This window comes from Vulpes vulpes, chromosome 11 (assembly GCF_048418805.1).
Source record: "Vulpes vulpes isolate BD-2025 chromosome 11, VulVul3, whole genome shotgun sequence".
Lineage (NCBI taxonomy): Eukaryota > Metazoa > Chordata > Mammalia > Carnivora > Canidae > Vulpes > Vulpes vulpes.
In genome coordinates this window covers 88,952,507-88,968,110 of record NC_132790.1, presented here as the reverse complement: position 1 = coordinate 88,968,110, position 15,604 = coordinate 88,952,507, and the positions used below count along the sequence as shown (strand labels likewise).

The 15,604-nt window shown below is 37.3% G+C and overlaps 2 protein-coding genes across 9 annotated transcripts in view; both read right to left on the bottom strand.

Moving 5' to 3' along the window:
* Window positions 1–3,172, bottom strand: part of TRPC1 (transient receptor potential cation channel subfamily C member 1) — a 66,295-nt gene extending 63,123 nt beyond the window's left edge. For 2 of the 7 annotated variants that reach the window (XM_026018515.2, XM_026018516.2), the window contains exon 1: window positions 2,522–3,172. In XM_026018515.2, the coding sequence (XP_025874300.1) occupies window positions 2,522–2,696 (175 nt within the window). In that variant the 5' untranslated portion in view covers window positions 2,697–3,172. The remainder of the gene's footprint in view (window positions 1–2,521) is intronic. The other 5 variants (XM_026018518.2, XM_072727060.1, XM_026018521.2 and 2 more) reach the window with 4 other exon arrangements.
* A 2,645-nt stretch (window positions 3,173–5,817) lies between these two features.
* Window positions 5,818–15,604, bottom strand: part of PLS1 (plastin 1) — a 103,427-nt gene continuing 93,640 nt past the window's right edge. Inside the window, exons 13-17 of one of the 2 annotated variants that reach the window (XR_011995295.1) lie at window positions 13,863–13,996; window positions 13,318–13,441; window positions 12,872–12,955; window positions 7,824–7,948; window positions 5,818–7,593 (exon numbers count right to left, since the gene is read on the bottom strand). Coding sequence is in view for 1 of the 2 variants with exons in the window: in XM_026018555.2 (XP_025874340.1) it covers window positions 7,458–7,593; window positions 7,824–7,948; window positions 13,318–13,441; window positions 13,863–13,996 (519 nt within the window). In the remaining variant the exon portion in view is untranslated. The remainder of the gene's footprint in view (window positions 7,594–7,823; window positions 7,949–12,871; window positions 12,956–13,317; window positions 13,442–13,862; window positions 13,997–15,604) is intronic. The other variant, XM_026018555.2, reaches the window with a different exon arrangement.

The window sequence follows — 15,604 nt, the reverse complement described above, 5'->3', positions numbered from 1 at the left end:
ATTAAAGCTTTTTACTTTTATTGGATAAATATAATCCACAGAATCAAGGTTTACAAAGCATTCATAGAGTGCATAGAGTTTAATCTCCAACTAATAAATCCAAATTTGGATGTGTTTTTTCTAATACAAATGATTTTCATTCATTCAACTACAACTAGATCAGTATAACATAGTGGCTAAGAGTACAGGCTCAAGATAGATCTGAGTTCTACCACAACCTAGCTAATGTAACCTTGAGCAAAGTGATTTTAAAATTTTGCTAAACCTCATTTTCCTCATTTGTAAAATAAGTATAACAACAGATCTGGCTTATGGGGTTGTCAGGATAAAATGAAATCTATGAAAAGCATACACACTCTACCCTAATGGCTGTTTTAGCAAATGTTTGTCATTTGGTTTGATGAATGCTCCAATGTAATAGTGGAAGCTACAGCTAATTCAAGAAACTTCTCACTTTTAGATTAAAAGTGAAATACACTAAAAAAGGCTTAACAATATTAGTGAATACAGATAGGTAAGCAAACAAAAATACTGCTATAATTCAAATTTATTTTTTCAATCTAAAGGTATACCATAAATATGTAATTTAAGCTATTTCTTCAAATCTAAGCTGAGAATTCATTTCAACATAACTGCAAGAGAAAATATCTATTTAATCTCACTCATTAAAAATTTTTTAATTTATGGAAGGGCAAAAAAAAATGCATATTTACTTTCCACTCCATCTCCAAAAGGTAAACCTCTCCAAGGATCTTAATGATGTTATAAAATGGGAAACTGATGAAGAATAGGAAGCTATTTCAACTGACACTAGTAGGTAGACTACAAAACTATCATAGATTAAAACTTTCATTTGACTTAGATTATGCAACAATTCTAAATATACGTGCCATACAAGTACTTTCTCCAACCACATTCCACTATGACAATCCTCTGTCCTCAGTTTGACGGCAATATTAAATTCCCTTTCTTGACATACTTTCTGTTTGCTTTAAAACAATCACAGCTGAGTACGCTGGGGTAGATGGAGCAGCCACTTACTCATTCTAGTACAACACAACCTTGTCCCTTCTCCACTCAGAGAGTTTTTGAGGGAAGAGAACTCAGATAATTCAGGTCAGTAATATTAAGTAATTTTATGTAATCCACAGACAGTGACTTTTGTGAGGGTATAAACATATTCTGGTTCTTAAATTCTAAGACTAATCAAAGTTGTGCCCAGGCTGGACTTTATTTAACAAAGGCTTTTATACTATAACTTAATCCTTTTACATAAGAATATAAAAGTGTCTAACAACAGACATAGGTGGACTGTTTATGTTAATGTGTTTTCAAAAAGTTGTGTGGATAAAATCCTATTTCAAAAGCAGTAAGAGAGGTTAGAGAGGCTGTGATTTACTAAAAACACATACATACAGACAAAAAAATCCTCTGTACTTAATCTTTTCAGCGTAAGTCGCCCTTTGGGTTTATATTTGGAAGTTGGCAGGATCCTGAAGAGAGTATTCCTAAGTGAGCATGGCCACTGTAAGGCAACTTAAGAACTTCAGAAAGAGGAAAATTACAGCATTTCCTTACATGTGGGAAATAAAAGCCGTCTTAGGGCAATCAATTTCCCATTCCTTTTATGATATGCATCAACAGAAAGCATGCTTAAGTGAAGAGATTTTATTATGGCCATAAAAGTGATTGATTTCTAATTGTTGTTGGGTTTTTTTCTGGGGGGGGGGGGGAGAAAAACACATTAAATACATTCTACAGTTTTGCCCTGTAATTGTTTTTTGCATGACCATTTTTTTTTCCCCAGAGTAGGCTCGGGAGCAATAAACCTTCTTCTCCAATGAAATGCACGAACTAACTTCCCAAAATTAAAAAAAAAAAAAAAAAAAGTTTGGTCTCTACGGCATAATTTCTCCAGTCCCATCTTTCTCTCCTCCTAGGACACTGACATCACCTAACCCCATTCAACAGTCACTGAACACCAAGGCAATGGGTGACTGGAGCTAATAATACGAGTACGGGGTTAAAGAAAATGAAAAAGAGAAACCAGGTGGGAGCCCATGAACACGAGGAGCCTTGAGCAAGGTCATGGAATTTTAGAACTAGAAGGTCCCGAAGTACACGAACCCTCTGCGATCCCAGAAAGAAAAGAAAAGAAAAGAAAAGCAGCTCTGAGAGGGAGCCCAGGTCCTTCAGAGGCGGACGCTCAGCACCCCAGGGTCTGGATCAGCGAGTCGCTACCTAAACGCTCGACCCCACGGCGGGCGGCCACGGCCGGACGAGCCGCCCCAGGTGCGGCGCCCCGAGGGCTGCCCTCCGGCTGCTCCCGCCCGCCGGCTCCACACTCCCGGCGCAGAGGCGGTGCCGGGCCCGGGAGAGACGGCGGGAGAGACCGCGGGCGAGGCGGGTGCGGGCGCTCGGCGCGTGAGGAAAGAGCGCCCCAGGGGGAGGCTGGGGAGAGAGGGTGAAGGGTGCGGAGGGCAGGGGCGCCCACAAGTGGAGAAAGGGGCCTCGCTCTCACCCTTGTCGCACGCCAGCAAGAAAAGCTTCTCATTCAGGGTGTTCTCCTCCTTCACCTCCCGCACATCCTTCAGCGCCATCACCTCGTTCGGCGACGAAGAGGAGGATGGGGAGGAAGGTAGGGAGGAGGAGGAGGCGCCCGAGAGGTCCGTGCTCGGGTACAGGGCCGCCATCATCGCGGCCCATGAAGGGGGCAGGCCAGGAGACGGGGGCGGGGCCCCCGCCAGCCCCGACCCCGACCCCAGCCCCGCCCCAGGGCTGGAAAAGGGATGAGTCGTTCCCACGGCCGCCTCAGCGCGCGGCCCGTTGGCCCCGAAGGGCGTCGCCTCCCCTCGGAGCCAGCACTCGCCCTCCACTGACAGCCCCAGGTTGGTGGCGGCGCATGCGCGGCCCCGGGGCCAGCGCCCCCTCCCCAGCCGCCGGCGCCCGGGCCGAGCCGGTCCGCGCCCCTCCGGGGACGACAGAGTGGCGCGCGCCAGGGCGGCAGCCGAGCGCGGGGCCGTGCCAGGAGCCGCAGGGGCCGCGCTGGGGGCGGCCCGGCCCGGGAGGAGGATGAGAGATCTGTGGGAAAGGAGCTCCGAGAGCGATTCTGCGCACGTCGGGCTCCCGCGCTGTGGGAGCCGCCGGCCCGGCTGCGCCTGGAGATGTTCGCGACTCCCCTCACGTCATCTTCCGCTCCGCTACAGCGACGACACCGGGGCGGGCTCGGCGGTGGGCGGGGCCTCCGGGGGCGGGGCCTGCGTGTGCCACGCCCCCCGCTCCTCGCGGGCCGGCTGCAACCTGGAGAGGCTTGCAGTTGCCGAGGGCTCCTGAACCGTGCGTGCGTCTCCACAGCCGGCTTGCCGCCGTGAGGTAATTCCCCTGCGGTCTCCTGCTGCATAACAGCACGCACCGGCACGGTGACTTGAAACTGACGACCTAACGCCTAGTCGAATCCCCTGTGGAATTGCCTAATTGTGTCGCGTTTGTGTCCTTCAGGCAAAGCAGAAAGGAGAGGACCCTGGCCCCGCAGTACACTTAGGCTGGCGTGTGTGTGTGTGTGTGTGTGTGTGTGTGTGTGTGTGTGTGTGTGTTTGGGGCCAGCTGTGCCGATTTCCAGCCCTTTTTTTTTTTTTCAACAACTTGTTTGGTGATGTAAAATTGGCACGACTGTCACACATTTATTCGCATGTAATTCAGGTGCACCGACGTGTGTAACCGTTGGATAGGCACATTTTAAAAATCTAATTACAGTCATTCCGGCGGTGTCTTCACATTTATAAATTTTATTTTATTTTTTTATAAATTTGATTTTATAAGATGTGTGTTAGACAAACGCTAACTGAAGCACAGGATGACTTCCTTGAACAATTTTTTTAAAGCAAGCTTTTATTTAAAGCAGATTTCTGCACCTTTAAAATCTAGGAGGTAAATCTGCAACTTCTATCTTGAATACTTAACTGCTTCCCACAACAACGATACAAAAATCAAAATTGTGCCCTCTGTGCTTTAGGTTTTAAAAGGCAATACAAAAATTTACGTCAGAAAATTTATCTTATATTTGAGGGAAGTAAATACTTCCTATTCGGGTTGATTTATTCTATCTCTGTTCTTGCCAGCACTAACTCCCAAATATCCCAAATATGTCTTTCTCATCATTCAAAGTCTTCTTTGGATTTTTTTTTCTTAAAGATTTTTATTTACTTATTCATGAGAGACACAGAGAGAGAGGCAGAGACACAGGAAGAGAGAGAGAAGCAGGCTCCATGCAGGGAGCCGGATGTGGGACTCGATGCTGGGACCCCAGGATCAGGCCCTGGGCCCAGCCCTGGATGGAAGGCAGGCACTAAGCCGCAGATCCCCAGTCCTCTCTAGATCTTAAGAGGCCTTAAGTAGATGACGAGATTGCCCACCTTTCGAAACATTATCATGTGTTTACTTCAAAATGGCTGATTATCGATTGAATCATTTTAGGTTTTTCTTATCATGTATCATTAATCTACTCCATTCTATCCTGTTTCCAAGTTTGCATATTTGGTGGAATGTCAAAATTGTTGTCAGTTTGTGACCATTGAACAAAGATGTATGCATGTGGGTTTATATGTGTGCTCACTTAAACACTCTTCATAGTCCAGTAAAATTTTCACTCAGTAGGACAGCTCTAACCCTGACCCATCCAAAAGTTCCAGAGTGTTGGAAGGTAAACATTCAGATGGCTCAAAATATAAAAACCACTTTAATCTGAAGTCCTTTCAAGCTTCTTGGTTTATTATTTCTCATCCATAAGGACTCCCACAAGGGATAGATTAATTTCTTAGATTCAGGGGAATTCCAACCTACTTCACTAGATAATTCTAGGAGGCAAAGTATTAGAGGGCTTTCCCTTTTTCAAAGTAAGTCAGTGTTGCAACTGTATCCTGTTCTTTAGAAGTTTTTTTAATCATCTCAGAAGCAGCATTTTCCTCTCTCTTGCCTCTCTGGTACACACTTTATCCAGCATAAATTGGGGTAGTTTAGCATCCCCTGTATAATGGGTTTATTGTGCATCTGTGATAGTAAGACTAATGATAGAATTATGATGAATAATGGCTTGTAGGATTCAGAAGCAGCACTTTTACTCAAAGCAACTCACCAATCTGCAGGTACAAAAGAGAAGACCATTAACTTCAGTTGGAGAAGAGAAAAAATCCAGATTCAGATCTGGTATTAAAAGTCGAACAGATTCCCCCAAAAAAGTAGAACAGGGGTGCCTGCTGGCTTAGTCAACAGAGCATGTAACTGTTGTCCCATGTTGGGCACAGAGCCTACTTCAAACAAAACAAAAAAACAAAAAGAACCCCCCCAAAACCAGATCCTATATACATCTTCAAACTCTGTGCTTCTCCCTCACTACTCTTAGGCCACATTTGCCTATTTCTTTTACGATTTCCCCTATTGCATTTTATCTCTATCTAAAATTCCTATTTATTATCTCTCTCCACTAGAAGATTAATGAAGTTAGAGAACTGTCTATACTTTTCTCAACTTAATCCCCATGTTTCTAGCATCATACCTGAATTATAACAAATTTATGTTAATAAACTGATTCCCTCAAAGTATTTTAGCACAAACCAAATTATAGAAATAATGCAGTTGGTCTTTACTAAAATTCGCCATACTAAAGAACCACAGAACCACCTTCATTTCCCTCAAAATAATCTAATAATATTTTTTTGTTTTACTGATTAAAACAAAATTATTTTCTTTTCTGGAAAATAAACTTATGATAGATTCATTTTCAAGGTTCTGTATTCTTTAAATGAAATGAACATTGACACATTTGTATATAGAGTTTTTATTAAATATATTTTGTGAGAAAAAGAACACTAAAGTGCCAAATTTCATGTAAATCAGATAACTTAGTAAATATAATGGTGAAAAAAATCAAAGGGGAAACATTGATTAATCTTAGAGCAAGAACACATCTTAATCTTCATATAAGAAAACAATCATCAAAATATAAAAGTAAAGGAAAACACTTTTGTAGAAGAATATATTTCAAAGTTCCACCTATTGATGATTTCACTTAAAAAATTCCAAACACATGAGTAGTCTCATTCTTACCAACCTGTTTTAATCAATAGGTAGAAGAGAAGTTTAGACTACTCATTCACACTGAGATAAAGTGACAGCATTTTTGTTGTGTAGCAGTATTGTTCACTCACGCTAACGGTGGAAAAATGGAGGAAACATATTTCTGAATTCAATTTTTAGCAGCAGAATCTGTCTACTGATAAAAAATTCACACAAAAGTAGGTCTGAAGATTAGCTATTCCCAAGTAACACAATCATTAACCAAACACTGCCAATTTGTAGGAGGCTGTGGAAAAAACATGTGAAAATATTCTATGTTGAATATTAGCTTTGTATTACTTTCTGCTGAAGATATTCTGTGGGTATATTCTAAATTAGTCTTCAGTATAGATCAAAATTCACATGTGTCATATGAAACTAACAGTATAATGTCAATGTGTCTTGAGATGCTCTAGTCAATGTTTTGCTATAAATATGTGGAAGAAGCCAGTTGAAAAATAACTATATGCACATCCAAAATGAATAGTTCTAAAAGAAATTCTTCATATACCAATATCTATGAACTGAAAAGTTGTTACACACATAGTGGGACTATAATAAACACTTAATGGTTGGCTGACTGAATCAGTTATACATTCCATTTCAGAAAACCTGGGTAGTTCAGATTCAAAAAATATATATGTACACAAACATATTTCTCTAATAACAGCCTACCAACATATATGCTGCATGTCATAGTTAAAGCTGTCTTACAAACTAGCATACATAAAATATAAGTACAGTTAAAATTAAGTTTTAAGTAAAAAGCTCCTGATACTTATATAAGAGAATGTATTTTGGGGTTTATTCAAGAGTTAGTTCTCATATATAAAAAAGTTTAATGCTAATGAACAATACTTGTCACTTAAAAATTTGAGACAATATAGAAATTTACAGAAAAGTTAAAGTTCACATAGTTGAAAGAAAAAATAAAATAACTTGGATAATGACTCTGAATACATTTATGATCAAAATTAACACAAACACACACACAAAAATCAAAGCACAGCAGGACCTGCAAAAAATTTTTTTATATTGATCTTTTTGAACCATGAAAAAGAATAAATTAGTCTTGTTTTAATAAGACTTTCAGAAAATGAAAATAATTATGAAATATCAGCTTGATGATGAACATATTATCAGTACTGACTGGTAAATTAGTTGTATTATCCAAAAATGTTGACAGATTCTAACTAGTATGAGTAAGACACTAAATTCATTAATGAATTATACTAGTTTAAGCATACAAATAATCTCTGGTTTTATACCCACTACATTTCAGAATTCTGTAAACTGTGAGACATTCAATGTGTTTAATGTGGCAGAAAATCATATGAAATGTTTCATTATTTTATTTTGTTTAGTCCTTTTCCCATTAAGCATGCAAACACGGTCATAACCATCTTTGGTTTCACTTCTACAAGGTCATCAGGTAAGGCATATATCCGGGCACCAATTTTTCGAGCAACTGAAATGGCATATCTTGAAAAGACAAGAAAAATATCTTAGTATTTGTTATCTACTGTGTTTTCACTTACTATATGTTAAGAATGAAATATTTTGATTAGATTAACTTTATGAGAAAGTCAAGTCTTTAAATCATATTCCCCATATAAGCTGTACTTCAAAATGTTAAAGACATAGTAACCTTATCTAAGGACTTACAAAATTAAAGAGCCACTGTGTTTTAATTTAAACCATAAAAAGCTTACTTAGCATTGTTCAGTTTGTCCTCTTCAGATAAGTTTTCTCTCTTGATCATTTCTTGACGAACTGCATTTGGTGCAATGGCATCTATTAAGTCTAGGACAGGTAAACTAGTGCTAATAGTTTTGTCCTAGAAAATAAAGAATCATTCATAAACATCTTTTAATTTTCATAAGCAGACTGGTTTATAACCATATAACTGAGAGCAAATTATAAATTTAGTTTGTAGTGAACACTCAGCTTTTCTGCAACCAGCCCACCTCACAAACCATTTAAAATACGTTTTTCCTTTGGTGTCTACAGAGCTTACAATGTGGAGCTGTCACCATACCCAAATAGGGCTTGCAGATGTGATAATTCTTAAAGTATGCTAACTATAGTATCCATTCTGTAAAAAATACTTTTGAAAGGGAATAGGAGATGGATTTTAAATTAATAGTTTTGCAAATTCTAATAATATATTTCTTAGACCATGGATTCCTAAGCCTTCACTTAAAATTTTTGAGAAAGAAAAATGAAAATAATAGTGGAAAGGAGCTAACATTTACAATGGCATTATCCTTGTTGCTTTACATGTCCAGCTTGTTTAATTTGCCTAAAAACCTCTTTTAAAGAGGATGAACGTGAAATTTCATAGAGCTCAAGTGACTTGTTCACACAACCAGTAGGTACAAAACCAATAATTGAACCCATAATTGTCTGACTGTAATGCCCAAGATTCTCTCCATTTTTGAAGTTACCTCCAAGGTGAACTAAAAATGAACAACTAAATTCTGGTGGATAGACCATTTCAGTTGGAAGTCAGAAATCCTGGTCTAAGTTGTTTTATCACTTACCAGTACTTGAAAAAAAAAATTACTTGTTCTTTCAGCTTGAATAGTGGCCATTGCTGCTTGCCTACCCAGAATCTACTCATTCCTTACTACTATCTCCATCCTAACAGAACCCACATTTTTGCTCTGTATCCATATCCCCCTCACATGGACATGTGCTTCAAGGAAAGCTGACCCCATCCACAGCTCCAGGGGTGATCCTGAATTAGTCTAGGCCATGCATTCTGGGGGTTGGGTAATAAACTTACTCTTTATGTATAAAGCATACAGTGCATTAAAATCAGTAATATACATAGCATTAAAATTTCAGGGGAAGGGGAATTTAGGAAGAAAATGTCTAAAAAGACTCCTTAGATGAACAAAAACATTAGTCTGAACCAGAGTAATCCCATCTGATTAGCACAGTGATTTAATTTGGGCCTAATTTAATGTGAGGCCCTTGCCATTTTCTGGAAGAACTATGGAAAACCAGCAACCCTCCTCCCTCTATGTGAATGAGAGGATGAAACCTTTGTCCCAGTCAGCAGTTATTCTATTATCAAAAGGAAAACCAGCTTTGGAGTGAAGTTGGCACTGTAGATGGCAAAGCAGAGATGGACAAAAGCCTCAGTCCTGAATGACATTCTTCAATTACTGACTCAACCAACACTGAAATCTACCCTACCTCTGGATTTCTGCTATTCTGTACCTTTCCTTTTGGTTTAAACCACTTTAAATTGGGTTTCCGTTTTCCAAAGCCAAAAGGAAGCACCCTTCCCTAACCACTACTATGAGAATGTCACAGGATTCTTGGGAATATTAATATAAATGAAAGCATATACTACAGTTCCTAGACAAATTAATAAAGTTTTGAAAGAACAATTTGAAACCATGTGAAGAAATGTAACAGTTTACTTTTTGGGGGGCCATGATCTATGAGCCACTACATTTATTAATTTTAGAAAAATTTATATTCTTTACTTTCAGGAATGTTCATTTTATGAAACAGATTTTTGGGGGGAAGTAGAAGTAGAGGGGTAAAAATAACTAGGGTGCTCAAGTCTTTCTGAGTTTAGACTCAAGAATTAGCTTCGAGTTTGGCTTGATTTTCAAGATAACGAACTGTCCCATCCCTCTCTCTTAATTTGATACACATTACTATTAGAACATTCCATGCCATTGTTCTTTGTGTCATTATTAAAAATAGAAGTGGAATGATGTGGCAACCAGAGTTCTCTAAAAAGCTCAAGAGGAGCCTCTCCATATGATGCCCGTTATATGTTGCCATACTAGTAGTGTAGTAAGCCCCTTGTGCTGAGCCCTTAAAATGTCCAGATACTATTGAGCTCTTTACATGTGTTAACTTATTTAGTTTGATAACAAACTCAGAAGATAGGTATTATTAATATCTCCATTTTAAATATGGGGAAACGGAGGCACAGAGAAATTAATAATTTGCCCAAGGTCATACGGATATTGAATGGTGAACCAGAAGTAAACTCAACTTTATTTATCAAAAGGAGTTAGTATAAACTGCTAAGGTTTCTATAAAACACGTGCCCCTCTCATGTGCTTCCTACTCCCCTTAGCTGATTATAGTACGCTGACACCCCACACAGTGATTCCTGTTTTCTTCTTTGCTTCCTTTCCTGAAGTAAACACTCTGAGGGCATTATGTAGCCACAGTGACTAGCAAAGCAACCTGATACAAGGTAAGCTTTGAATATTTATGAGATGAATATTTATGAGATGAATTCATACTGCTAGTATGTCACTCTGAGCTGAAGTCAAATCCAGGGACACAGAACTACAGTTTGGCTTTTAACCTGCAGTCAGATCTGGATGTGAAATCCAGCTATTCTGCTCAATGGTTAGTTGTATGAAGGGGACATGTTGTTTAATTTTTCTAATGCTCTCCTTTTTGCTTATAGACTTATTGAGAGAATTAAAAGAAACTGTGTAAAGTGCTTAGCATGGTGGCACAAAGAACTCAATAAAGGTAATTAAGATTATTGTTATGGATATACCACATCCTCATCTTCTTTTATTTTATTTTAATCCCGTGTTAACACACAATGTTCTCTTAGTTTCGGGTATACAATATAGTGTGATTCAACAATTTCATATTTCATTCAGTGTTCATACATTTCCTTACCTTGATGAGGGAAAATTAGTTTGTAACTAAAAAGGGCAAATTTGTCTTTTCTAAAATGTCTCAGTATAATACTGCCTTGATTATGATTAGTAGATTCTTACCAGTAACACTTATAATAGGCTTCAAATATAATGCCTTCTACAGTTGGGGGAAAAAGCCTCCCCACCCCAACTTTATTTTAGCATTTGCTGCCACATTTCTTAACTATAGCCTCTTTAAAGACTCTGTTACCAAGCTCCTACTAAATAAATGCCAGGCACATTTGCGTTATGTTCCTGCTACCTGGGATCTAAGTAAAACTCTCAAGTCTGCTTTTTCTCTGTGCATTTTCTCCCTTAGAGGGTTTGTGGACTCCTATTTTCAACTATCTCTTCTATTTAACTGATGACCAAGTCTGTATTACCAGTTTTAACATTTCCTGTCATCTAGCTCATTTCCTGAACATTACTTCAAATCCAGCAGGGTTAAAACAGATTCATCACCTTTTCCAGAAAGCAGCTGTACCTCCTGAAATTCCCATTTGTTAGTGTTATCTGTTTTTCAGTTACCCAGGCCTAAACCATCAAGTTTTAACTCCTCTTTCTCCTGTGCTTCCCTAAATCAAGAGGCCAAATCCTACTTGTTCTTTTTCAATAGCAAATAACTAACTATCCATTCTTAACATTTCCTGTGCCCACCCCCAACTCCATTCAGATTCTCATCATTTCACACCTTGAGTTCTGCCTCAGCTTCTTAGGCACTGTCCTTGAATTTACACCCTTCTTCCTACTATCCATCCTGCTCACCATGTTCAGAAGAGTATTCCTAGGGGTGCCTGGGTGGCTCAGTCAGTTAAACACTGGACTCTTGATTTCAGCTCAAGTTGTGATCTGGGGGTTGTGGGACTGGCCACTCTGCGCACTTGGTGGGGAGTCGGCTTCTCTCCCTCTCTATTCCTCCCACCCCCACTTTTCTCTTTCTCTCAAATAAATAAGCAGATCTTTAAAAAATTACTAAAATTGTCACTTTTCTTACATTACTCCCAATATTAATAAACTTTTATTAAAGCCAGATTTCTCCACAATCTTGACCCAGACTCTATCTAGCACTATACCCTTAGGAACTATCCTCTCTAGCCAAACTATTTCTCCTAAACCTCTCCGATTTGCCTTTATTCAAGACGGACCCTCTTCTAGCTTGTTATGAAAATTCCAGTTATGAAAGTTTTGTCTTCCTAATAAATAGCAAACGCCATGAGGGCCAAATTAATTTCTTATATTCTGTATCTTTTTCCTTATCTATAAATGTTACTTAATAGTAAGAGCTCAATAAATATTTGTTTCTGAATATTTTCTCATTGTATTTGACTTAAATATATACATGCTTATTATTTTTCATCAACTAATGTACAAATGCATAAATTTTCATTATAATTATAATGAGTAATTATCAATTACAGAATTTCATATGTCCCCTTCCCTGTTTTACATTTTTAAGTTGTGTTTTATGTCTAAAACATATAAAAACAAATAATGGACTGAAAATTCTAAGTTCATTTTTTTGAAATAAGCAACAACAAAAACTCAAAGTGATTAGTTCCTTCCAAGATGGCAAAAAAGAAGCACACTTGAGCTAGGACTCAGGCAACACCTCTGCCATATTCCAGCTGTCCTGTTAAATGGGGCTCAGTATTTAGTGAAGACTGAATTTATCAATTTCTGACATTTCCCCTGCTCTAAAATGTTGTTAAACATATAGTACAAAGGCAAAGAAAAGACTAAAAGATGGATAGATAACTCTTAGGAAAGCTTAGGGTTTCATCTGCATTCTTATTCACTAAAAAAAACCCCACCAAATTGCTGATTTTTCACATATCATAGTAAAATCACAAACACAAGTCTCACTGAATTAATGTGTACAAGCAGACATGCTTATTTGTAGCTAACATCACGTTGCATGCAAAAGCGACACACAATGGAAATGCATGAAAATTAGTGGGTATATATGTGCAGATTACACTTTGAATGCTTTATGAATCATCCACAAATGCTCGGAAGTGAGTGTTAAGTGCCATTATGAAGCCAGATGACAAGATTTTTTTTCCTACCAGTTTTCTCAATTCCCACTTGAATCGGTTTGGCTGTCTCTGTTATGCCTTGGAAATGATGTCAATACAATTCTGAGACTGCTGCTAGGGAGCACAAAACATTATAGGTCCTATATAAACAATGTGGTTTTTTTTTTTTAATCTTTCTTTTTTATTTGACAATTGGGTTTTATGGTTCTATTCTATTTCTTTTTTAAGATTAGATGACCAGAGTCTGATAAATATTAACCTGAATCTATACTCAATAGAACAACCAAAGTATAAGAATTCAAACCATATTTTTGCTTTACAGATGCCCAATAGCTAATAAGCCTAAGTTTATAAATTGTGTCTCTGAGATATAATGTTAATGTAACTCTAGACCTAAGCCAATGTAATTTTCAATAAAAATTCCTTCCTAAACTTAATTTCTTACAGAAACAAAATTTTAAACAGCTTTTGATTACCTTGAAACTGGATATAGAAGTGGGTTTTTGTGCACTTTTAAGAGTCTCATTGACCCATTTAATAATAATTTCATCATTTACTTTTTCACCCTCTCCAAGATCTGATAATACATTCAATGTGTACCTGTAACAGAAAAAATGTATATTTGAGAGTGAAAGGGGAGAAAGGGATGAAATTTGATCACATCATTTATATCAATATTAGATAAATATTTAAGTATTTTGGTTCTAGTAAATATTTCTACCTTTGTCTGGTATTTGCATTTAGTCACATTCCAAAGTTGCAAAGCTCATAATCAGAAACAAAAATATACAGTATTTTTTTTTAAAAAATCCCTTACATAGTAGTTTTTAAGAGGCATTAATAAAAGTGATCATTTCCAGATATTTAACCCACTTTTACACAAAATGTATTATCAACGGTAAATCATTTAAAAATATATTTTACACTGTGTAATTGTTTGTTATTCTCAAAAATAGCCAAAATTTTAGTTCATATAACTTCCTGAAGGAAACAGTATTGCTATAAATATATCAGCCTTTACCTTCTCATCAGCTGCCATACCAGTGCCAGAGTAAGTGTTGAATTCCCTTCATTTAGGTCCTGCCCAGCAATGCCAACCAAGGAGAATTTAGCCTCAGTCTTCCCAAGTTCCACTGCATAGTTACAGTTTTCAATCTATAAATAATTAAGTAAAAGCTTTGGTTTAAAAACATGTTTTTAAAAATATATCTCTTGAATATGCCAGCTTTGTTCAGTCATCTGAAAATAACTATGATACTACCTTCAATTTATATGAAGAATATCATTTCACAATAACATTGAAATTAAGGAAATGTTTATTCCCATTTTATTATTATTCCTATTTTATAGCGTAGGTATGAAAGCACTGAAGGGTTAACGTAAATAAAGAACTGGCTAGGAAGTTTTAAAATCTAACCCTAAAAGTCTTGACTGTCCAAGATTACATAGCTTATCAGAGGCAAATCTGTGACTAAAAACCTGGGTTTCCTGCATTCTACAAATAGAGTTAAATACTGTTTTGTCTAAATTTAAAACTAAGGAATAAAGAAATTGTTTCATTAAGAATCAGAAACTTCATCTCCCTTTTCTTCATCCAGATATTATTCATCTTTCAAAATTTAGCTTTAGCCCACTTTCTTCAATAAAGGTTTAACCTTAACTATACCACCTGATACAATATACCCCTTATTGAACTTCCAATAATGCTTATTTTGTAATGCTTATGCACCATCTTCTACTTAGCAATTTATGTACTTTCTTTTGTCAACCATGGGACAGGATCCTTGTAAAGGGCAAAAACTATATCATGTATAAGTCTCTAGATACTCTTTTCCATCCCCAGCCCAGAACCCATCACAATGCCCTGCCTACAGTAAGAATCTGATGAATGAAAGTAAATTATTTACCTACCTACCTATTTTTTTTCCAGTGATATAAGTACAGTTCATTCCTTTCTTTAGTAAATTCTTTTTGTCTACTTGTCCTCTATAGATGTTTATTATCTCCAGTCTTCCTATCTCAGGGTTATTTGTGTGTGTGTGTGTGTGTGTGTGTGTGTGTGTGTGTGTATAAATTCTTAGATATTAGAGTCTTTTTCTCCAGTGAAATTGTAAGCTCTCATAATCTTGTAAATACCCCTAGTAGTAAACTGTGCTTCCTGAATACTTTTTGGGATAAAATAAACATTTAGTTAAGAAAAATAGTGTAACTGGTTTCTTCTGATTTTCTTTCCCAAGTTAGTTAAGACCTCATTACAAAACAATTCAACCTGAGATACACAGATATATTTTTTTTTCTAAGAAAGTATTTCTTGGAAAAGTGAGAAAGGAACCACACAATAACAGAATTTGCACAAATGGGTATTTTCTCTAAAAAAGAAAATCCAAATTCCCAAAGACCTGTTTGTTACAAATAAAAATGCATGAAGATCCTTTGATCCTGTGGTAGCATCTGCCTGGTTCTCTTACTAAGTTTCATAAAATCTTTGCTATGTATACATTTTTTTAAAATACAAGGAGATAATATTTTAAAATCCTTTCTTTTTCCTAGTAGTCATACATTAGATTTAGTCTAATAAAAATATATACTATAGAAAAAATATATGCTATAGAAATTTTATATTATAAATAGATACCTAATTTATAGAAAATAGCACCAACGTTCTGATTATGTAACAGTGTGAACAGGAGAGAGAAAAACCAGCATATTTTCCACTGACACCTGTTTCAATGGGAGAATTTTCTAGCAATAATGAATAATCAC